Here is a 23,441-nt window from a genome sequence, read left to right on the forward strand (position 1 = left end):
GTTTTTCTTTGTTCCCCTCCTCCTCAGGTGCTCATCGAGCACATCGGCAACCTGGACCGGGCCTATGAGTTTGCAGAACGCTGCAACGAGCCTGCTGTGTGGAGCCAGTTGGCCAAGGCTCAGCTCCAGAAGGAGCTGGTTAAAGAAGCCATTGATTCCTACATCAAAGCTGACGACCCGTCTGCATACATGGAGGTGGTCCAGGCAGCTGATAAGAGCGGTAAGGAGGATCATCTAGAATAAGTAGTCTCACGGAAGCAGCCATGTTGGAACAACGGTTCACTTTCCAGCAGGACAATAAGCCTAAGCACACAGCCAGAACTAAAATAATTTTTTTTTTGATTATCATGTTAATGTTTCAGGTAACTGGGAGGATCTTGTCAAGTTCCTCCAGATGGCTCGCAAGAAGGCCCGTGAGTCCTACGTGGAGACCGAGCTGATCTTCGCCTTGGCCAAAACCAACCGCCTGGCCGAACTCGAGGAGTTCATCAACGGACCCAACAACGCTCACATCCAGCAGGTCGCCCTCACTCCGATTCACGGCCAGACTCCCTTCTTTGCCCGAGCCACGTTTAAACCCCGGATCTTTACACCTTCATCTTCCAGGTCGGCGACCGCTGCTACGACGAGAAAATGTACGAAGCGGCCAAACTGCTTTACAACAACGTCTCCAACTTCGGCCGCCTGGCTTCCACTCTGGTGCACCTGGGAGAGTACCAAGCCGCCGTGGACGGAGCCCGCAAGGCCAACAGCACCCGCACCTGGAAGGAGGTGTGCTTCGCCTGCGTGGACGGCCAGGAGTTCAGACTGGCCCAGATGTGCGGCCTCCACATAGTGGTGCACGCTGATGAGCTGGAGGAGCTCATCAACTACTACCAGGTGGGTGACATCACATTTATTTAACCTTTATTATGAAAGTGTTCTTAGAGATGCACCGATACGATATCTGTATCAGCCATGTTTGACCAAAGTAGTCAACCTATCTTTTTGTCACGTCTCCCTCAGGATCGTGGCTACTTTGAGGAGTTGATCACCATGCTGGAGGCGGCGCTGGGCCTGGAGCGCGCTCACATGGGCATGTTCACAGAGCTGGCCATCCTGTACTCAAAGTTCAAACCCCAGAAGATGAGGGAGCACCTGGAGCTGTTCTGGTCCCGAGTTAACATCCCGAAGGTGCTGAGGGCGGCAGAGCAGGCGCACCTGTGGGCCGAGCTGGTCTTCCTGTACGACAAGTACGAGGAGTTCGACAACGCCATCATCACCATGATGAATCACCCAACAGACGCCTGGAAGGAGGGCCAGTTCAAAGACATAATCACCAAAGTACGGCTTGGTCGGAGTGAGAAATGTCTAAATTTTAGTCGTCTTGGAGTGGATTTTCTAAAATCCTTTCAATCTGCGTCATGTGTAGGTGGCCAACGTAGAGCTGTACTACAAAGCCGTCCAGTTCTACCTGGAGTTCAAGCCTTTGTTACTGAATGATTTGCTGATGGTGCTCTCCCCGAGACTGGATCACTCTCGTGCTGTAAACTTCTTCTCTAAGGTACTGACACTGATAAACACACCAAGGTCCAGCCGTTTGAGTTATATTTGCCATCAATATTGAACACGTGCGTGTGTGTGTTTTCAGGTGAAGCAGCTGCCTCTGGTCAAACCTTACCTCCGCTCAGTACAGAACCACAACAACAAATCTGTCAACGAAGCACTTAACAACCTCTTCATCACAGAGGAGGACTATCAGGTGAGTTCGACTGACGTCACACTGTGATTTCTGGTTTTTATTTTTTAAATTCGACTCTTGAGCTCCACTTGCCGCTTGTTTCAGGCTCTGAGGACGTCAATAGATGCCTACGACAACTTTGACAACATCTCGCTGGCCCAGCGTCTGGAGAAACACGAGCTGATTGAGTTCAGAAGAATCGCCGCCTACCTCTTCAAAGGCAACAACCGCTGGAAACAGAGCGTGGAGCTGTGCAAGAAGGACAAGCTCTACAAGGTGCTGCTTCTACTTCCTTGAACTGACTGTTGAAAAGTTTTTTTTTTTTTTTTTTTTGGAAAAAGGATACATGGACTGCTTAAAAAAAAAAAAAGGCAGCTGATCTAGAATGCTGCTGCTGGCGTTCTGACTAAAACCAGGAAGATGAAGCACATTATCCTACTTTTGAGGTCCCTACACTGCCTCCCTGTAGCTCAAAGAATAGACTTTAAAATACTCTTGCTAGTTTATAAATCACTGAATGACTTGATGAAGATCTGCTGTTGTCATATCAACCCTCCAGACCACTTGGGTCTTCTGGTTCTGGTATGCTCTCAATCTCCAGAACCAAACATAAAGAGCCGTTCAGTTTTTATGCTCCTTTAATGTGAAACAAACTTCCAGAAAACTGCATAACGGCCGAAACACGGAGTTCCTAAAAGCTGAGGCTAAAACCCCACCTGTTTAGAGTTGATTCATAACTGGGACGTTAATTAATACAAATAAACTTAGTGAGCTTTTCCACGTCGTCTCTCTGATAGGATGCCATGCAGTACGCGTCAGAGTCCAAAGACGTGGAGCTGGCAGAGGAGCTGCTGGCCTGGTTCCTGCAGGAAAACAAGAGGGAGTGTTTCGCCGCCTGCCTTTTCTCCTGCTACGACCTGCTGCGGCCCGACGTGGTGCTGGAGACCGCCTGGAGGCACAACATCATGGACTTTTCTATGCCATACTTCATTCAGGTCATGAGGGAGTACCTCTCCAAGGTATGTGGGAAGACCTCTGCATTTATCAAATGCAGTTTTAAAAAAAATAAAACGAGATGCACCAATCGGATCAGGTTCTCAGTGGGACAATTTAACTTTGATGCACTCTTATCTAATATTGGTAGGTCAAGAACAAATAGTTTTTTTTCCATTTTTAAAATGCCTTAAGACAAAACTCCCATGTTTTTGTTAAATTTTATTTGATTTAAATCTGTCAAAAGGTTAGAATTGGCAGATGAAGTCATAAAAATAAAATCCTGATTGGTGCATCTCTTAACCACCTTTTTAACATGTCAGAACGGCTGTCTTTAAATGAAAGGCGATACTTAATCCTGCTCTCCTGTGCCGCGCCTTTTCCCCTCACAGGTTGAAGCGGTTAAGGAAAAGGTGAAAGCTGAACACGGTTTTTTGCTCGGGAGATTGCAGCCCTTAGTGTGCATGGTTTTAGCTTTAACATGTTACATCATCACCTAGGGTTAGTCACTGCAGTGTTTGAAGAAATGCTTCAGTCTCCGAAGAAAACCTCAGAGCTGTAGTGGAGTGCATAAAAAAGAGCAGGATGTAATTCTGTTTTCTTGAAAATTCACTTTAACAGTTTATCTATTTAAGGTGTGATTTTTATCTCTAGAAAGCCTGAAGAGTTTTTCTCCCAGTGACTTGAGTAAAAGCTAATGGGAGGTTTTAACATGGGTCTGCTGCTAACTAGGACGCATGTCTTGTTGAGACGTAGCAGTAGACAGTTGGAAGCACCTGGACAGCTGGCCTCACCACACTGCAGCGTTGATGTGAGCAGCAGTGTCTCACCCAGCATGGGGCTGCCTCCAGTGACAGCCAGCATCTGTTAATGGGCATGGACCAGCTGAATGTGGATGTGGAGATGTTTAGTGGATCGTACTGCTTGTGCTGCTGCTTGTCTTCTCGGGACACGTTTTGCTTTTTGCTGCATCTGACTTGCTGCTTGAAGATTTTTTTTTTATTTTTTTCTGACATTTTTCCGTGTGTCAGGCAGTTTGGAAAATATTTGGACTGTTGTGGTGGTTGGACATCTGTACTTGGTGTTTTAGCCACCAGAGAATGAGGCTGGGACAGACTCTTAGAAGCTTTGCTGTTAAAGTTGAACAAAAATGCATGACATTAGGTTCTACTTCACCAATTCCTGCCCCCATTTCACCAAGGTTTGAACTATTGTATATCAAGTTCTTTGTTACATTGAGCAACAATGGGAAAACTGTTCACACTCTGCTTTATTTCTGCAGACAAAATGTCTGGATATTTTAAGTAAAGTCAGTTGAGTCGTAACATAATATTAAAGGTTGCACTTTGTGTCTGCATGACTGTTAAAATCCCTCACTATGAGCTTATCAGTATTTAACACCGAATCTGAGAACTGATCTAAAAATTGAGACAGAGCCTGGATATAATGGACAAATTATCTAAAATATTTGCTTTGTATAGACTTATTTTCCCATTTCTAGCATGTTGACTTTTTGTATAAATATGCAAAGCATTTAGACTTTGCACTAAATGTTTATTTCTCTGCAATGCAGGTCGACAAGCTTGAAACCTCAGAATCCGTAAGAAAAGAGGAGGAGCAGGCAACAGAGACGCAACCCATCGTCTACGGTAACGGCTGTGATCCCTGTCGACACGAGCGCCTTACTAATCTCCTGCTAGTCTTTCTTATCCAGGATTTTCAATTAAAATTCAGGCTTTCCCCCAGGAAACCTGGAAAGACTGGACTCCCAGCAGCCCACTGTGTTTTTGTTTAGAAATGTTAAGATACAAAAATTCAGAGGTGCACAAGCAGGCATCATAATTTAAACCTAAATTATGAACCTAGCTTAATATGTCTTGTTACTGGTGAATTAAAAACATTTAAAATCAACAAATGACACTTAGCCTGGTGGGGCAAGTAAAGCCTGGTGGCCCGCCAGGCTTATAATACACTGGGGGAACCCTGAAATTTAAAATAAAACAAATTAGAGTAAAAAAAAAAAGATGGCTAGCATTTGATCAACTGAACTGGTTTAGATATTTGTTTTTTGTTTTCCAGGAACACCTCAGCTGATGCTGACAGCAGGCCCCAGCGTCCCCGTGGCCCCACAGCAAGCTTACGGCTACGGCTACCAGGCCCCTGCAGGCTACGCCCAGCCAGCAGCTCAGCCAGGCTTTGGCTACGGCATGTGAAGACCCCCCCGCCTCCCGTCTGTCCACATCCAGGCTCCATCCGTCTCCCAACAGTCCTTCACCACACCTTTATCGCCTCTCTGCCCTCTACTGGGAGCGGGGAGATGATACTGACAAACTATTACTTTTTTTTTTTCTTTTTTACTTTTCCTTTGAAACTGTCATGAAGGACTCAGTTTTTTTTTTTCAGTTTGTCAAAAAAGATTAAATCAGATTAATTTCCTCACATTCCGTATTGACTAGATTAATTTTCTTGTATTTTATTTGAATGGGGACATGGTTAATGTACAATGGGTGGGCTTGCGAGGAGAGCCAGTTCTCTTCTCTCAGATTTACGGTCTGTTGTTGAAGCATCTGATTTTGCACTCTATAGTGAGAAGATAATGTAGAACCTTTTTCCTGTCCTCGTGTGAGCAGCTTCGTTTTTGTCCCACTGTACAATGCGTTGAATTGTAGTATATTCAGACACCAAAACTTGCTTCGTGTGTTTTTTTTTTTCTCGCAATATCAGACTGCTGCTTTCACGACCATAATCCTGAAACACTACGTTTTACTGGTCCCCCCCATGCTCCCTCTTCAGGGCTGTTTGGTTGAAGAAAATCTAAGACTATTTTCCATACGATGTACAGGAAAGTTTGATTCTTTCCAGCAAAAGCCTATGCAGAAGTCTCTAAACTCAGTTCTTCTCAGAAAACATTTCCATGTGCTTTACACACTGCTTTAACATGGGACCATTCTGCCTCAGGAGGGACTGCAGACCTGTGTGTGACTAACATGCCCCTGTCCTACTCTGGTTTGCATCAGTTTGGTCACTGTTGCCGATCCTGCAGGAGACTTTTTTTCTTTTTGTTTTTCTTTTGCGCCACACTTTCTTGTGTCCCGTTGTGGTGTTTCATTTAATGTTTTCAGTTGACCTACTCATCCAAATCTGAAACTGTCAAAACGTTGGGGGGGGTTGACATTTTTACTAAAGGCTTGCTTGTATACAGAAAAATCAATCATTAACTCCTTATATTCTTATCTAAATTACCTTAGATTTAAATTGTGCACTTACGATACTTGATTGTGCATAATCAGGATCATAATGAATGAAACAGCAGTTTTGTTTCCACTTAAAAAAAATAAAATAAAGGCTTTGTTTGTCAAGAGTGGTGTCCTGGTTTTTGTTAGTTTTTCTAACCAGTGTGTTTCCATCCGTAGCTAATATTTGGTGTGATTCTAGCAATGTGCTCATGACCCCAAACTAGGGATTACTTATGCATCCGATTATTGCCTTAAAGTTTACCGAGTTTCAAATGGAGATAATTCTGGTTTGTGGCTTATGAAAACCCAAAAATCACTTGTGCATTGTTGAGCTACTGGAAACTTGGTTCAGTATTCAAAGTTTGCGTGAATTACTTCATCGATGTGGCATGGAGGAAATCAGCCTGATGTGTGCAGGAAGTCCATGTTGCTTTGATAGCTGTGTTGTTGGGTTTGGTGTTGCATTTTATTTTCCCCCAGTACCCTATAGGTTCTCCTTAAGGTTCTGGTCAAATCGCTATGGTGGCCAATAGAGGACATAATCATGGTCACTTGGGCAGTATTTGGTACCTTGATGGTGTGGAAAGGTGCCAAGTCTTGCTGGAAATTGATCAGCATTGTGATAAAACTAATCAGTAGGAAGAAGCAGGAAGTGCTCTAAAAGGTCTAGATAAATGGCTGCGTTTGGTTTTAAGAGTCTTAAAACTCTTAACCTTGTGAATTTTGTCTCAAACTGGAATTGGCGTTGCTTCAGTTTTCTCAAAGATGTTGCTTGTGCGGGTTTTCTATGGCACTTTTTTCCTTCCACTCAACTCTCCAATAATCGTGCGTGGATACAGTGTATCGTGAACAACCAGCTTCTTCAGAATTTACGTTTTTGTGATTCGTCGTTTCTATGGGAGCTAGCAATTTTCCTGATATTTTTAGATCATACTTAAGTATTACTCTTGTATCTTTTTCTGATAAATATTTGAGTTTTCATCTCCAAGATACATTAACAGAAACGCTTGATATGCATCACCGCTTAATGAGTTTAACTTTTGAAATGACTAATAAATGACGCTAATCCTAGAATGGCGCACAAAACTTTTTCTCCATCTACCTCCATAAAAATATAAATATAGGGATCTGGCGCCCTCTGCTGGTACATTTGGGAATGTACTGGAAGTAAAAAATGGTTGTCACCTTAATCTTAAAGCTTTGATTTCATGTCACTGTAGACAAAATAATGTTTGGGTAAAGCCACCATTTATATCTCGTCTGTGCATTTTTGCTTGGAGTTAATCTGATTATTTCCCCAGTGGCCCAAATAGTCTCCCATAGTTTAGAGGTTTCTTTGGTTATTTTATTTTCAGTAGTAAGACTCAACCAATGTTGCGCAACCATAATTATCCAAAGATCCATTCTTGTTCTTGCCCTAATTCTGCCCTGTTAAAACTCCATAAGCCATAAATGTTACATGACTGAAAAAAGACAATTTATAATCTTAGAAAAATATCCTCAGCCTCATGTCTGGATTGGTATCGGATCTGGATCGGTGCGACTTTGGCAAGACAAATGACTGTATGCTGAGCCCATTATTTTATTTAACAAACATCTGTAATCACATCCTGTTGTAGAAACGACATGCAATGCCAGTACCGACTTCACCGTCTAGGTTCAGAACGACTCAAACGTTGAAAACTACGATCAGAAACAAAACAAATCGATTCTTACACTTTCTGCTTTACTCGGAGAGGTGCTGCGTAAAAAGTATCTTCAGCACAGATCATTTCAATTCATAACAGTTTTGATGAAATCTTGTCCTAAAAATGAATATATATATATGTATGAACAAAACTTTAGTAGAGCTTCAAGTCTCCGGTGACGCTGTCCACCAGCGTGGCCGGACCGGGGCCAATGCCCAGCACGGTGCGAGAGCCGGGCGCGATTTGAGTCCTTCCTGCGTCCTGGATGAGGCTGACGGTGAGTCCCACCTCCCTGGCCCGGCCCAGCAGGTTCATCAGGGTGTCCTCGTCTGGCGCCTTCACCACCACCTTCGGCTGGCCGCAGTACTCCCACTGCCTGAGCAGCTCGGGGCTCCTGCGCTGAACCTGCTTGTAAGCGCTCACTGCGGCGTGGGAGCACTGGGCCGCCACCTTCCCTTTGCCCATCTTCAGGTCATTCCGGACCACCAGCACCATCTTGAACTCCCCGCCTTCTCCCATCACGCTGTCCTCGGCGGAGCCTTTCTCCTCCGACTTCATGGGGCTCTTGGACGCGGGGCTGAGGCGGGTCCGCAGGTGCCAGCCGAGGAAGAGTCCGCAGCCCAGACCGGCGGCAGCGACGCCCAGGGGACCGTAGAGCGCATCCATGTTCAGCCTGCAGACAGTTACAGGAACACGCTCAGGTTTACGTTACAGGCAGCTTTTAATCAAGCTGCAACTTCAGGGAAGCAACAGGAACGCCACGTAAGCGCTGCCCAAAACAACCAAATAGTGGCCCCAAACAGCTCCACTCCAGGGGTTCCAGGTCACAATGGACAAGTCTCCTGTTTCCTGTTAGACAGTAAAATAAATCAATCCTTTATTTATCTGATAAAAGTTTGAAATGCTTCAATTCTACTCCAGATACTCAATATTTCTACATTCCTTTGAGTTTGAAGATATATGAAACGTGTGCTAATTTTTCCAATCAAACTCTGCTGTTTGATGCCCTGGGTCAGAGGTCAGAAGTCAGGAGAGCTCTGTGCGGTTCAGGAACCGGTTTGAAGGGATGAAAAACACAGACAGCTGATCAACTGTGGTCCCGCTTTCTTGAGTAAAATGTTTCAGTATGAAAATGAACACATCTATTGTTCATACCCTGGGATAGTGCGCAGGATAGTGCGCAGGGAGGACAGCTTAGACAGTGGACAGATTCATCCTTTGGCCTTGGTAAATACTTGCATGGTCTCTGGCGAGAAAAACAGCAACACGTCATTACGGGCTGTTTGAAATTGAGTCCACCTCTAAACTGAACGTTAGAACGCACCAGACAGTGGAAACACGCCTTGATGTAAAAGTAATTTAGCTAAAACAGCTCAGATTAGCTGTTTTAGGGTCTTCGTATTTTTGCATTTTTCTAAGGTAATTAATTTCTTCTTTGCGGCTTTGGTTTCTGATGTGATTTTATACATTTCGATTGTTCGAATAAAACTGGTCGATTGTGAAGTTGAACAGTGGTCTTTTTACACACGACATTAACGGAGTTGGGGAGACGAGGTAACAAGGAGCAGCAGGTAGAAAATATCTAGTTTCTCGACATGTTCCAGGTCATAAACTATAATACTTTGTTTCTTCAAACCTGAACTAGCTTGTTCGACACCAACAGAAAACTAAACAGCTGGGGGTAAACACTGCCAAACTATGACTGAAGGTGAAATGTATTAAGTGATTTTATCATTTCCACTTGCAGATTCTGTTAATGAATGGGGTTCGTCACAGTTAGTTGAAGACAACTACAACTGTCATCACTTCAGTTCATTTCAGATTTGATAACACAGAGCAGCACACTTATTAAGGATTGGATTAGTCCATGAATGAACAAGCAGCTCCTGATCTGGAGGCTGAAACAGAAACTAGCCGTGCTAGTTAGCTACCTAGTTAGCTTCCAGACTACATACACCGGAACGCCTCTGACGTATGATCGTCTTTACAAAGATTCAAAACGTTAACTGTAAGCCGAACTTATTTACAGAGAAAATGTTTCATACCTGAAACTCTATGGGCGGGACTGAAAGCATGGAAGAAGTTGCATCGTGCGGATTCTTCTTCTGGAGTTTAGCAGGAGCTGACTTCCCCCATGCTGCCCCCTGCTGCTCATAGCTGCTTCTTCTTCTTGGTTTTACTGGCGGTTGGCAACAAACTGTTAGCATTACTGCTCTCTCTCTCTCTCTCTCTCTCTCTCTCTCTCTCTCTCTCTCTCTCTTTCTCTCTCTCTCTCTCTCTCTCTCTCTCTCTCTCTCTCTCTCTCTCTCTCTCTCTCTCTCTCTCTCTATATATATATATATATATATTCTACCAGAAAAAAATTAAATAAAAAAATAATAAATCCTACCTATACATGTAAATACACATATATACACACACATATTCAAATATACTTACTTATACATAACTTTGTATTCTAGCCATCTATATCATACACACATTCACAAACACACCTACTATAATCAAATTCTGTGAAATAATTTAGTTTTCTTTAAAAATCAAATAGTTATTTGTATGTTACTCCCCAAATTATTCCTCAAAATATCTAATAAACTAACCTTTTCCTTAATACTTTCAAACTCTCTCCTCATATATCTTCTCTCCTTTTCATATTTATGACATCCTAATATAACATGCTCTATTAGGAGCATGTTATATTAATATAAATATAAATCACTGTGATGGTTTATATTTATATTATATTAGGTCACTGTGATCATTTTTCACAATAATCACATCAGCAGCACAAAACAACTAGAGGTACTTTTGTAGCGTTCATAAATAAATGGTAACACTTTATTTGACGGGGTGTGAATAAGACTGACATGACACTGTCATAAACATGACATAACATCTGTCATGAACATGAAGGAGTCTTTATGAATGTCTACACCTGTTGTCATGACGTGTCATTTGGTAAATAATGACACTTTTCATACAAAGTTGGTGCTTTTAATGGACTTTCAATGCAACTTTTAGAGCAATTTTGTATGAAAAGTGTCATTATTTACCGAATGACACTTTTGAAGATATGAATAACTTTTACCACACTGGTTATTTGTGACCCCAATCTTGAGTAGCTATTTATTATTGTTATTATTTCATTGCTATTGTTCGTTAGTAGTCCTGCGATGGAATGGCAACCCCGCCTTTTGCCCGATGACTGCTGGAGATAGGCACCAGCTCCCCTTATGATCCAGCAGGAATAAACATGTTTAGATAATGAATGGATGGAGGTTTACCAGTTTGTTATTATAGCTGTTTTTCAGCAACAACTAAATAACAGGGTTTTCCTGAGCGTATTATAAGCCTGGCAGCCCGCCAAGCTTTATTCCCCCCCCACTCCATCCCTCCAGGCTAAGCATTGTTTATTCATGTTTTTAGAAAAAGCTGGGAGTGCGGACCAATGACACCACTGGCAATTTGTAAACAATATGTAAATTTGATGTTTTGGTTTTCTATTTTTAATAAATTAGCAAGAAAAAAAAAGAAAGAAAAGAAAACCACATTGTCGTAATGGGGTATTTGTGTGAACAATTTTGAGAAAGAATGTTAATACAGTTTGCATTAAGGCTGTAACATAAGTCAAGTTTTTTCAAGATTGAAGAGCATCAAATAGGTAACATCTGTGTTGTATCCAGAGCACGAGCTGAACAGCAGACAAAGCCCACAAGGCAGGAGGCACTTAAGGAGGGACAAACCAGTGACAGGCTTCAAGAAAAAGCAGGAGAAGGGAAGAAGGGAGGAGGGGCAAAAACACAGTAAGTGGAAGAGAGACCAGACTTTTGAGCACACTGTGGGAAACGTGAGGGTGTTTAAGAATCTCAGTGGTTTTTCTTACAGCATTTAACGGCATCAGTCCTGGGTCACTGTATCTCACGTTCTGTGTGTGCATTAATCTTCTACTACCACATAAAGCACTCAGACAACTGAAGCTGTAATTTTATTATGGTTTTATTTTAACCCATTTCTTGTTTTTTTTTGTCCATTCCCATGGCCTGTACCATGTCTGTGGATCAAAAAACAGGAGCAACACTGTATCTCAGTCTTCCGTAGGGCTCCAGAAACTCAAATGCTACCAACCACAAGTTGCAGTTCGAATCAGAAACGTTGAAGCTCGACGCCAGGAATAACAAAATGACTACAAAAAGGACGAAAAAGAGGATTATGTATCCTAGTGCCTTGACTCCTCTCTGCAGGATCCTAGCAACATACTTCGGCCAGCTGACCGGACTAAAAAAATAAATTAAAATTAGTCATTTTAATTAGATTTGGGTTTAATTTTATTTTTTTGTCTGTATTGTAGGATATAAGTACCATTCTCTAGAGGTTACAGAGATGAAGTGATCCTTGTAGTCATCTTCTTCCTGGAAAGACACCAGCAGATTGGCGCATTAGCCTCACATGTTAGCGGTGTCATGTGGACGTCCATCAGGTCTACTTTAAAACACTCAGGCCAAATAGCAGTGGCACTGCCATCTTCAGGTTTTTGTGTGATTGTCAGTCTTAGAAAAAAATATTAATTTAATTCAAAAATACTTAATTGATCCCAAAGGGAAATTAAATCCAACTCGTTCAGATATTGTACATGCTGATGGCAGGAAGGACCTCCTCTAGAAGTCTGTATTACAGTGAATTTGAAGAAGCATCTGACTTAAGATGCTACTTATTTTTCCCACCACGGCCATGAAGAGGATGGTGACAATCTCCAGAGGTTCAATAATTGCTAAAATGTTAGTCAAATTGTGAAGCCAAAGAGAAATTATGAAGTGGAACTCATTTAGAAAATCCAATCATCCCAAAAATTCCAGATTAAGACCGTAAGTGCTGTGTTAATCTTTTAAATGTATTTTAATTGACTTACACTGATGCGAAGCTGTAACAAATCTAATTAAAAATGTTCTAATTCTCAGGTAAATATATATTTATAAACAGTGATCACATGCAGTACTAAAGTACAAGAAGGAATTACAGCAACCTACTAATATAAGAAGCTTTTAAAGTTTTAGTGTAATACATGGTTATGATTTTAAACGGCCATTCAAGAGAAATAATCTCAGTAAGGAGGGATTTTCTTGATGCATGTAGATTCGTAGTCGTATATTATCTTTACCACTGAATGTAGGACCTCTGGGACTGGTTCATATTTCACCACCGTTCTGTAAAACCAAAGAAAAACAGGATGGAAGACGAGACGAATTTAGCTGATTGCAGAATCCAAAGCTTCACAAACTCATTCTACCATTATGAGCTGACAAGTCGGTACTCACAGGATCTGTTCCTCCTGAATGTCTGTCAGATTTTTCTCCAGGAGGTGAATTTCATCTCTGAGTTCCTGCAGAAAGATCGAACACCAAAACGTCACGGGGACGATCAGATCCGGCTTTTAAAGATTCTGTCACAGTCGTACTTGTCATCGGTACCTCAATGATGTCGGCAAGTCTTTCTATCTTCTTTTTCTTGTCACACTCCATCTCAGACAGCTGATGGAAAGATGCTCAGATGAACATTTTCATGAAATCAACTTGGTCATGTTAAAAGTGAAGCTCATTAACTCTTCATAGCTAGAATTATTCATGGCAGTATTCTTACTCTCTCGATTTGGGTGTCTTTGTTGTGTAGGGCTGCCAGGATCTTCTGGTTTTCCTTTATTGTTCAGTGAAACAAAGAAGAAAAGTGACCCATCCAAGAGGCAAAAATAATACATCAAGCATGAACTGAAATGAAGTAAAAGTTCACCTTGATTATATTCTCAGCTGTTTCCTCCTGATGGTGCTTTGAAAGCTCCTCCAGCTGAAGCAGACCAGAGTGAGAGCGTTTCAGAAGAGGATGGAAATGACTTCAGATCGGTTACATGCAGGTCCAGCCCAAGGCGCATACATATATATATATATATATATATATATATATATATATATATATATATATATATATAAACACACACACTAAGCCACTATTTAGGGGCCTCAGGAATTTCTATTGAATGAAATTTGTTAAACTCAGGAATACTGTTAAATTTAATTTGACAGTTTCCGCATAGATGACTTGTTTTAAATGGTTCAAAATGTAAGACTTAAATTAGTTGATGAGTTGGTAAAAGTGTACAAAATAATCTTTCCCGCATGGTTATTGTTAAAGTGGCAGTATTATTATTATTATTGTTATTATCTAGGCACATACTGCCATTTTATAGCACAATCACGTAACTATGTTACCTTCAGTTATAAAATACTACATTTAAAAACAGTTTAAAAATATTTAGTGCCTTAAAATCGGGCCTCTCCCTCCTTAAAAGCTCCTGCTCTTTCTGAAACTCCGCCTTCAGGAAGTCATCAAGTCACTCCTCTATTAACCCTTTAATAACATTTTTGCCAGTGTTGCACTGAGAATACTGACATCAACACAGTTCCACCAGGTGTTTGCTAATTGCTGCTGGCTAGTCTAGAGGAGCTGAGTCGTGGATCAGCCCTGGTTACATGTTTATATGAATGTTGTTCCCTGCAGTCTTTAATGCTGTATCAGCATTTACCAAGCCCTTAGCAGATGTCAGTGTCTGTTAACACTTTGTTTGTGAGAAATCTTCCTGTACCTCAACAGCCAGCTGCTGATTTTCCTCCTTCATCTTCTCCAGATAATCTTCCTACACGGAACAACGTCAAACAACAGGCATCAGTGCAAGTAAATCTGGTGTCTGCCAGAACTGTAATAAACACGCTTAAGGCTAATCACTCACCATTTCTATAATCTTAACTTTTTTCTCTTCTAAATCTTTCTGCCGCATGAGTTCTTTATTCCTTTCAATTGATATCTTCTCATTTTCTATCTGTTCTTTTAACCTGAAAAACGATAACACAGCTCTTCAAGAGAAACATCATGCTCGTTATAGAAACTAGATTTCTTGTCATTTTTATGTCACGGTTTCTGTAAAAAACAAACAAACAAACAAACAACCAAACAAAAAAGTTTAATTGAGTTTACTCTTTGATTTTCTTGGTCAGGTTTTGATTTTCTTGCTCCATTTCTCCCATCAGCTCCTCCGTGATTTGGCCTTGATCGACTAGTTTTTCATAGAGCTCCTTTGTCAGCCTGTGTTGTTTTAAAGCCAGATCATATCGTTTGCCGATGTCTTTGATTTCTCTGCACAGAACACCAGAATGTATGTAAGTTGATCATCATTCAGTTAAAACAAAACAAAACAAGCGTACCGTTTCACCGGGCACTCACACAGCGGCGGGAGCCTCTTCATCAACGACGGTGTAAGCTTCCTCCATTTTGTTTCTCCGGTTTGCGTTTGTCCAAGGTGTACCGCACTGTCCTACTCTTGACCGATGCTCGCCTCTCTCAATTGCAATCTGCTCTGCGCTGTGACTTCACCGAGCCCGGTTCCGTTCCCCGTGACCTCACAGCTGCATCCGGATTTTTAAACATGGCTGAGAAATCCAAATGAATCTCCCTGGGTTACAATCCAAACATGAACTCTTTTTCTACTGTTAATACTCTAGAAAATAAGTCCTCACATGGGTGTTTTTCATAAACTGCTCAGGCAGAGCAACAGGGTGGCTGCACAGTTGATGAACACTATATTAAAACTTTTCACTTATAAAAACTAACGAGCATTAAACGCCTTTGCGTTGAGCTACGTTGAAGGAGTCAAGGGTTGGCTAACGCTGCCACCTGTTGAGGGAAGTGCGGATTATCTGTAATTAGACTACAGGTGTGGAAGGAGCGAAAAGAGACACAAAGACAGTGATTTGATGTCAAATGAAACATGTCCCATGCTTTGTGGTGAAACTGTAAAGCACAAACACACCAGTAGGTGGCAGTAGTAGAACCAGCGCAGTTTTAAAATACTTTGTTTATCCCAAAAGAGAATTTCTCAAATGAAATGTGTATGTTGACTAAGTTGTTTTTATACTCACATTGAGAGTTTGGTCATATATGTAGTTTTATTTAAAATGTTTGTGGATTTAGCAAACAATTTTATTTATTTATTTATTTATTTATTTATTTATTTATTTATTTATTTATTTATTTATTCTTCTTCCAACATTCAAGCTGCGTTGCTCTCTCAAACAGCAACATTACTTTTGGACTGGTTTAAATAAAACGGTAGTGTTTATAATTCAGAATGTAATTGTAATATGAAAATTATAATTTAGAAATCTCAATTCTTTTAAGTTTCATGGTGAATTTGCACACAAATCTTGTACAATTTTAATGGACACAAATATTTAAAAAACAAAACAAAAAAAGTAGTGAAAATCTCTCATTTCATTTTTTTTTCTTTTACATTAAATTAAATGTATTTTTGTAGCCTTCTGTGTCGCTATGTGAATGTTTTTTATCAGTGCTTATTTTTCCAAATCTAGCTTTACATTTTATGCAGCACAAAATGTTGAGAAATCATCCGTGAGCCAAAAGCTTGATGGTTTTAGTGAACCGAGCGACAAATTCCCATATCTAAAACAAACCAGTAAGCTTCTACATGTGACAGTAAAGGATCACATTTTTATGTCAATTTGCTTTCATTGTCTTATGATTGCTATGTAAAAATGTTAATCTTCAGACCTGACCTCTAAAGTAGGGGAACAATCCAAAACACATGCAACAAATTGCAACCACCAGAAAGTCCGGCCTATTTAAAGCCAACTCTAAAGAAAATACGGGTGAATCGAAGCTTTCGCTGAAATGGTCTCTGCTCTGAGTCACCCGCTTTTAAATCCAACGCTAATTTCAGATGCACTCGGCAACCTTACAGTAACTTCGCCTCGGAGCCCATAACAGGAAGTTTCTAAGGAAATGGAAACTGGATCTGACTTGAGTGGCGCTGATTCAAGTGTAGCCAGCAGAGGCTACACTTGCTCCACGTATCAGCCTCCTCTTGTTTTCAAACAGTTAAAGATATTCATTTCTGCTGACCCCATTATGCATGCTCTGCACACATGGGGTAAAACTTATAAAGCAGTCAGTGCCTTCGTCACTGTTTTCGTCTTTCCATAAGTTTGGAAATCAGAATTGAGATCTTGTTTAATGAAACCCAGGTGTGGCCCTGCTGCACTGCAGAAACTGTGGATAAATCCAGTGCTGCAAAGCTGTTGTCACTCTTATTCTACCACATATGTGGAGCTGTCTGAAAAACTGCCTCTCTTGAGTCTAAACATGAAGAACTAAAGCAGTATTGTTTGTTTTCCTGTGGTTGGTATATTGTGCCACTTTTTTGTTTCGTGCATGTGTTCTACTTTGTCAGGAGAGTAGGTTGGTTATGCAGTAACATCATGGTGTAATTTTTTATTTCTTCCCCCCCATACTTAAAGAGCAAACGATCAACTGGTAAGGAAGTCCGGTGCTCTGTTAAACAGTTCGGTAACACTTTGTTTGAAGGGGGTTGAATAAGACTGACATAACACCTGTCATGAACATGACACAACACCTCTCATGAACATGAATAAGCCTTCATGAATATTTATGACTGTTGTCATAAAGCGTCATTCGGTAAATTATGACACTTTTAATACAAAGTTGACATTATTCAAAATGTCTTTGTTATGACAACTTGACATTAACCAAGAAATCATTACTGATATAAATTTGTTATAAAAGTTTTACTGATTGCACTTTAAAAATTAGGTAACTTTATGTTATTAAAGATAAAGTTTAAACAGTAATGATTTATTGGTTAATGTCAAGTTGTCATAACAAAGACATTTTGAATAATGTCAACTTTGTATTAAAAGTGTCATAATTTACCAAATGACGCTTTATGACAACAGTCATAAATATTCATGAAGGCTTATTCATGTTCATGACAGGTGTTATGACATGTTTATGAAAGTGTCATGACAGTCTTATTCACCCCCCTTCAAATAAAGTGTTACCAACAGTTCAAACATGTCGTCGAAAATGATCAGAAAATTGATTGCAAAAAGCTGCTGGTGAAACCACTTCAAGCATTCAGCATGCCGAGGTGAATGAATGTTCTTGAGTGCCGATATTATTGGCATAGTTATGTTTTATTGGTTATTTGTCTTTTCAGATTCCTTTGTTTAGGCCAGATGTTCTCCCTCAGGATTTTCGCTTTGGGAACAGAGTTCATGATGTCAGTCTTAGTTTCGTGTCGGGTTAAATGGGACACACCCCTTGTCCACTCAATCAGCTCAATATTCTGCAAAATGTCTTGTGGACATCAAGCTGTTTTTGACTAATGTGAGACAGCTCTTCATGTTCTTTATGGCCATCGGTGGTTTTGCCCTCACAACTCTCCCATGGAAGCCGTCTTTGCCCAGTCTCTTCCTTATTGTTGATTCATGAACCCTGACCTTGACTATCGCAGCAAGGACTGGAGTACTTTAGATGTTGTTCTGGATGTGTTGTTAATGTGCTCATTTTTATAGCCCAGCCAGTCCTGGGAAGATTCACTACTGTTTCATGTTCTCTCCATTAGTGGGTAATGGCTCTCACTGTGTTTTGATGGAGTCCAGGAGTCTAAGAAATGTCTTTGTAACCCTTTCTAGACTGAAAGTCTCATTTGGACTTGATCTTTTTTTATTTTTCAAAGCACAATGCAACTTCTGAGAGGATTTAACCTGCTTCATAATTTGGGTTATTTAACTGGTCATAAGATAAATAAAATGGTGGTAAATTTTTCAAAGTCATACCTTCACAAAATTATTTGTCCATTTATGAATATTTAGCTTCGTAGCTAAATATTTAGCTTGCTAGCAAATTTGGCGCTATAAATTTAGCTTGAAGCTAAATATTTAGCTAGCTTTCAAACTAAATATTTTGGAGATAAATATTTAGGTTGCTTACTAAATATTAAGTTTGTAGCTTATGGAAGCCCATTTCTGCCACTCTGATAAAAAAAAAAAATCTCATAATTATTGCATAGCTTTCTCATTATTATGAGATTGTATCCCATAATAATGAGATATAATCTCATAATAATGACTTAGTAGTTAGCTATTTTGGCAATAGTGACTTATGCGAGAGTATCTCATATTAAGGTGACAGCTAAGTCATAACTATGATTTTTTTTTTTTTTTATCAGAATGGCAGAAATAGGCTTCCATAGGTGCTAGTATTGATGTTCTACAAGGGCCAGTCTAATTAGCATAACTTTTCTTTCACGTAAAATAATTAGCTCTATTTCCTCGGAGCCGTATATGTGCTGTAGGTTTGATGGATCAAAGTTGCAACGCTCACGCCAAGCAATTTGTCAACATGTCCCCCCTAAAAAAAATCCATGACAGACCGACTTCGCCGGAGATCAAATTGCATGTCCTACTGTATCAGCTACCCGGAAAGGCGATGCCGGAGCATGAGGTTCAAGCTGGACGTCTTCGCATGTCAGGAAATGAATATATGGCAGTGCGACAGGCGTACTGAAATACATCTGAGGACTACAGCTTTGACCTGAAAACTGTGAAGTCCTGTGGTCAGTCTGGGAGTTAGCTGCTCTCTCTTTGCCCAGTTGCCGCTCGCTCCCTCGCTGCGAGAAGCCCAGCAGAGAACTGGTGCATGTTTGAAGTGTGCTCCAGGAAAGTTATCCACTTATTTATAGACCTTTAATTAGACTGGCTCTCTTGGGGTTGGACCGGGCAAATGATGAGATTTCCCCCTCTTTTTGTGTCTCTTTTCTATCAGCCCCCCCCCTTCTCCCTCAGCCACCCTGTATCAGTACTCTATCCCTCGCTGGCCCCCTTCATCACCACACCCTGTACTCAAGTTATGATGCAGTTCATGGGTAACATACTGTTGCCCTATATTACCAGTGCAGCTCCAACACAGTGGTTTCATTTGAGCTCAGAGGTCCTTGAGGAAGAAACACCAGCTGTAACGGTGAGTTTCCTCTCTTGCACAATGCAACGCTTTAACACACAACACTGTTCTGTGCAAGGCCCGTCCTTGCTTTACACTCTGGTGAATTTATAAACTCCCTTCAGCGTTTGCTGCTGCTTGCAACGTGATTACAGCTGATTGAATTTCTCATCCTGGTTTTTTTTATGTGTCCTGCGTTGAGGTTGGTATTGTCTTCCATGCCGGAGTTACTCAACAGGGTTGTTTTGGAAGGAGAGGGATTGCGCAATCTCTGGAGCAGGGCTGTGCTACTGTGCCTCTCACAGCCAGGAGTGGTGTTATAAAACGATTTATTAGGCATCGCTTTTGGTGAAGTAGCTGTTCTATATCACAGATAATATGCCACGTAAACAGGGCCATGTTTTTGCATGGACTGTTCTCACGACTGAAGTCGCAACCAGGATATTTTGCACTAAAGCACAGTGTTAAGCCATTTTCCTTAACACCTGCTTTGCTCCGCAGCCTTAAAAAAACAAATTACAGGGTTTCTCGAGAACAACTATTAAGGTGTGGTGTGTACCGAAGACTTAAAAGCTGATGAAAAGCCTTTGTTTGCAGTTCCTTTCGAAAGCCCAGGGTCCTGAAATACGTCATATGTTTTTAAAATTATTATTTTCACCTGTGTTATAATGGTATTCATATGACTGCAAGGTGAAATAGTCTAAAATCAATCCTCAAGAAAAAAAAATATCAGAATGGATCTACAATTTCAAATAAGAATCAATCTCTGCTCACTGCAACACACATATAGCACACACACATATCTATACATCTTTCTTTTTTATTTCACTTGAAGTCCATATCTTAGAACTTCCTCCTTTCTCCTTCACAATATTGCCCAAAAATGAGAGATATTGTGGAACAGAGTGATGCAAAAAAGCTGGTTCATAAGTTTGTTGCTTCAAGGTTGGACTGTTGCAATTCCTCACTATCTGGAAGTCCAAAAATTCATTAAAAACGCTTCAGCTTACCCAAGATTTGGGATGATTTCATGGAAAAGTTGGACCAATATTAGTTCTTCTTCACTGGCTCCCTGTTAAATGCAAAATAGATTTAAAAATGTTCTATCTTACACATGAAGCCCTTTATTTTCCGGCTCCGTCAAACATCAGAGATCCGATTGGTCCAGATGTTTCCAACAGAGCACTTCGCTCTCAGACTTTACTTGTGGTTCTTACAGTTTCTAAACGTAAAGTGGATCTTTTAGTTATCATCCTGCTATAGAAGCAGCTACTAGTTTTTGTCTGCAAGGCTAAACATTTAGGCTTAAAACTTTCTTTTTCTGGTAAAGCTTATAGTTACAGCGACTTAGGCTTATGCTGCTACAGGCTTAGGATCCTGATGACCGTTTTCTCACTCTGATGATTTTTCCTACTCCTCTCCCGACATGCGTTAACCTGCAGTTATTGCTGTAATTAACTTTATGGCCCCTCTGTCTTTTTTTTTCTCCTCTTCACACAAGCAACATCTTGCCTGTTGCTTTAAGTTGTGTCACCTCGACTTTGTCTTTCTATGTTAAATCCGTTATCCATTGACTGAGCTTTGATTCCATTAACTATACGTAAGCATCATTTTCATCCCAGTGATTCAGAATTTATCTGTTTAGTTAAAGAAGCTGCTGCTGTTACCTTTTCTTTAACATAGAAAGTACACCTGGGTCAGTGTTTCTGGATATTTTTGTGTGTGCCTGCTCCAGTTCTGCTGGAGGTTTCTCCCCGTTGAAAGGGAGTCGTTCCTTCCACTGTCGCCACATGCTTTCTAAACATGGAGGACGGACGCAAAATCAGAGCCTGTATGCAGCTGGCTGGGTTTCTTTAAAAAGATATTGAGAAAAAAATGTGATTGGATTGAGTTGATTAAACATTTTATATCTAAATATATTTTGTTTGTTTTTTTATAAAGTGCATTTAAACGTGTATCAGGTATTAGCAGTTTATCAAGTAATTGAATTGCCCAATTAATTTACTACGTCATTTTCTAATATTTTCAAAAATCTTTTCATGCAACTGCACAATACTTGATGTCTTTTCTTGTCCTTGGCACACACAGTCTAGTATTGTTTATATACAAGTCTAACTATTCAGTTAATGTTATTCTATTTACTAAAGACATCGGTTCAGGGAGCTTTATGGGACAGATTGAACACAAATCGATAAATCTGATCCCAGATTTGAAGTGGATCAGAAATATAAAACAGGAGCTGCAGGCGCAATATGAAAGATCGAAGAAAAACTTCGCAAGACGATGACGTTAAATATTAGTAAGAAAGTCTGTATCTTTGGGAGAGGATAATAAAGTAATTCAGTATGTCCTAAAAGGAACAGACTTTTACTTTTAGAATTTTTTACAGCTATTTTGTCTACAAATGAACTCTTTTTTTAAAGCCCATGAGCTGTTACTAAACTTTCTCAGCTTCTATAAATACTGACAAACATTTCAGACTCTGCTAAGTCGAGTGTAAGCTCAAGTTTACCTACTTGTATTGTACATTTCTGCAACAAGGCAGTTCAAATTGTGTCATAAAAACATCATCCAGTCACCAGATATGAAACAAGCAATAAACACTACATCTTGTCAAGTGCCATCATAAAAAACGATCCATGCACATCAAATATGTTGAAGCATGGAGAAGCTGAATGCTGCTTCTCCGTGTTTTGTTGACCAGAAGTCAACTTCATTTAAGAAAATTACTTGATTTTTATTCTGTTTTGTTCTTCTTTAAGATAATAGTAACATGTTTTGCAAACATACTGCACAGAAGGCAAGTAAATCTTCCAGGAGCTTCATGCAGGCTTTAATAAATTTTCCTCCATCTTGTGAGATCTGTTAAAAAAAAACATCTGGAGCTTCGGCCCCAGAAGCCTGAGGAGTCTAACGATGCATCCTGCACGCTTGAAGCGCTTTGTGTGAAAGAGTATTAAAAGAGGCCCGATCCTAGAGCACAGGACGCAGAACTTTAATCTTGCATATGAGTCTGAGTGTTTGCTAGAGGAACTGACAATTCCACCATATGGGGAGCTGCATACCTCAGAGTCAGAATTCCCCGACTCGCTGCGCGCTGACAGATTCCTGAGGTAAAAGAGACTCCAGAGTGGGAAACCCAAACGCCTGAAAAAGACTTCCCTAAAAACAGAAACGAAATGTAGAATATTTTTGATCATGTTATGGTATTAACTGACATGCTAAAGTCCATCTAATATGTCATGAAAATTCAAATACCAAGGCCCAGAAAATGCACATTTCTGGCACTGTACTTACAACTGAAAGCATTCTTTTTACATTTACTGTATGAAAAGACTTTTTTTTTTGTCCTTTCTGAAAGTAAATCTGACAAAAGTTTGTCCAGATCTTTTGATCACTGGATTACCAACGTTATCTCTATTCCCTAAATACCACAATAATAATGAGGAGGAAAAAGAAAAGTGAAATTCCCACACATTAAGATTACCATAGCTTTAAACAACTTGGGAAACCCTTGATGATATCATGACTTTGTAAGCTTCTGAGAATGAATGAGTTAATTAACATTTTGTGTTAAAGAGAGGCACATATGTGGGTGTATTGTACCGCAAACACTCTCCTTCCTTGTATGACATCATCAGGAAATCAGCCAAAATATCAGGAGAATTATGGATCTCCACAAGTCTGCTTCAACCCTGGGTAAGATTTCCAGTTACCTGAGAGTGTCTCTGTTCAAACATTGATATGCAAGTAACAACAGCACAGGAATGTCTAACTATCATACTGTGCAGGAAGGAAATGGGTTCTCTTGTCCCAGAAATGAGTGTTTTTGGTGCCTAAGCTACTGCAGCGTAATGACCATTCATGCATTTCAGAGATAAAGGGGGGAGGATACAGTCCCGGCTGGGAAGTATGGGGGTGGAAACATCATGTGGAGTGTGCTCT

The 23,441-nt window shown here is 40.4% G+C and overlaps 3 protein-coding genes across 5 annotated transcripts in view; 1 reads left to right on the plus strand and 2 right to left on the minus strand.

Annotated features, from left to right (window-relative positions):
- cltca (clathrin, heavy chain a (Hc)) overlaps positions 1–6,072 on the plus strand; it is a 28,142-nt gene extending 22,070 nt beyond the window's left edge. Inside the window, exons 21-30 of the mRNA XM_014989882.2 lie at positions 28–220; positions 363–520; positions 607–879; positions 1,006–1,323; positions 1,412–1,543; positions 1,631–1,741; positions 1,826–1,996; positions 2,518–2,739; positions 4,287–4,362; positions 4,793–6,072. Of these exons, the coding sequence (XP_014845368.1) occupies positions 28–220; positions 363–520; positions 607–879; positions 1,006–1,323; positions 1,412–1,543; positions 1,631–1,741; positions 1,826–1,996; positions 2,518–2,739; positions 4,287–4,362; positions 4,793–4,926 (1,788 nt within the window). The 3' untranslated portion in view covers positions 4,927–6,072. The remainder of the gene's footprint in view (positions 1–27; positions 221–362; positions 521–606; positions 880–1,005; positions 1,324–1,411; positions 1,544–1,630; positions 1,742–1,825; positions 1,997–2,517; positions 2,740–4,286; positions 4,363–4,792) is intronic.
- A 1,443-nt stretch (positions 6,073–7,515) lies between these two features.
- On the minus strand, positions 7,516–9,830 carry ptrh2 (peptidyl-tRNA hydrolase 2). 3 transcript variants are annotated; one of them, XM_088012295.1, is made up of 3 exons: positions 9,683–9,830; positions 8,793–8,883; positions 7,516–8,310 (listed from the first exon to the last, which is right to left on the minus strand). In XM_088012295.1, the coding sequence occupies exon 3, from the start codon at positions 8,301–8,303 to the stop codon at positions 7,791–7,793; it is 513 nt and encodes a 170-aa protein (XP_087868421.1). In that variant the 5' UTR covers positions 8,304–8,310; positions 8,793–8,883; positions 9,683–9,830; the 3' UTR covers positions 7,516–7,790. The 3 variants fall into 3 exon arrangements, with proteins under 3 accessions (XP_087868421.1, XP_087868420.1, XP_014845369.1); XM_088012294.1 differs by lacking the exon at positions 8,793–8,883 and having other exon boundaries at positions 7,516–8,486; XM_014989883.2 differs by lacking the exon at positions 8,793–8,883 and having other exon boundaries at positions 9,683–9,822.
- A 1,809-nt stretch (positions 9,831–11,639) lies between these two features.
- Positions 11,640–16,357, minus strand: LOC106919482 (uncharacterized). The gene is made up of 11 exons (XM_088012489.1): positions 14,904–16,357; positions 14,658–14,816; positions 14,413–14,515; positions 14,269–14,319; positions 13,419–13,472; positions 13,272–13,325; positions 13,103–13,162; positions 12,950–13,014; positions 12,789–12,838; positions 11,997–12,048; positions 11,640–11,912 (listed from the first exon to the last, which is right to left on the minus strand). The coding sequence occupies exons 1-11, from the start codon at positions 14,948–14,950 to the stop codon at positions 11,696–11,698; spliced, it is 912 nt and encodes a 303-aa protein (XP_087868615.1). The 5' UTR covers positions 14,951–16,357; the 3' UTR covers positions 11,640–11,695.
- Between the last annotated feature and the right edge of the window lie 7,084 nt (positions 16,358–23,441).

The sequence above is a fragment of the Poecilia mexicana genome, unplaced genomic scaffold (assembly GCF_051168715.1).
Source record: "Poecilia mexicana isolate PSO_F unplaced genomic scaffold, ASM5116871v1 scaffold_14, whole genome shotgun sequence".
In the NCBI taxonomy this organism is placed as follows: domain Eukaryota; kingdom Metazoa; phylum Chordata; class Actinopteri; order Cyprinodontiformes; family Poeciliidae; genus Poecilia; species Poecilia mexicana.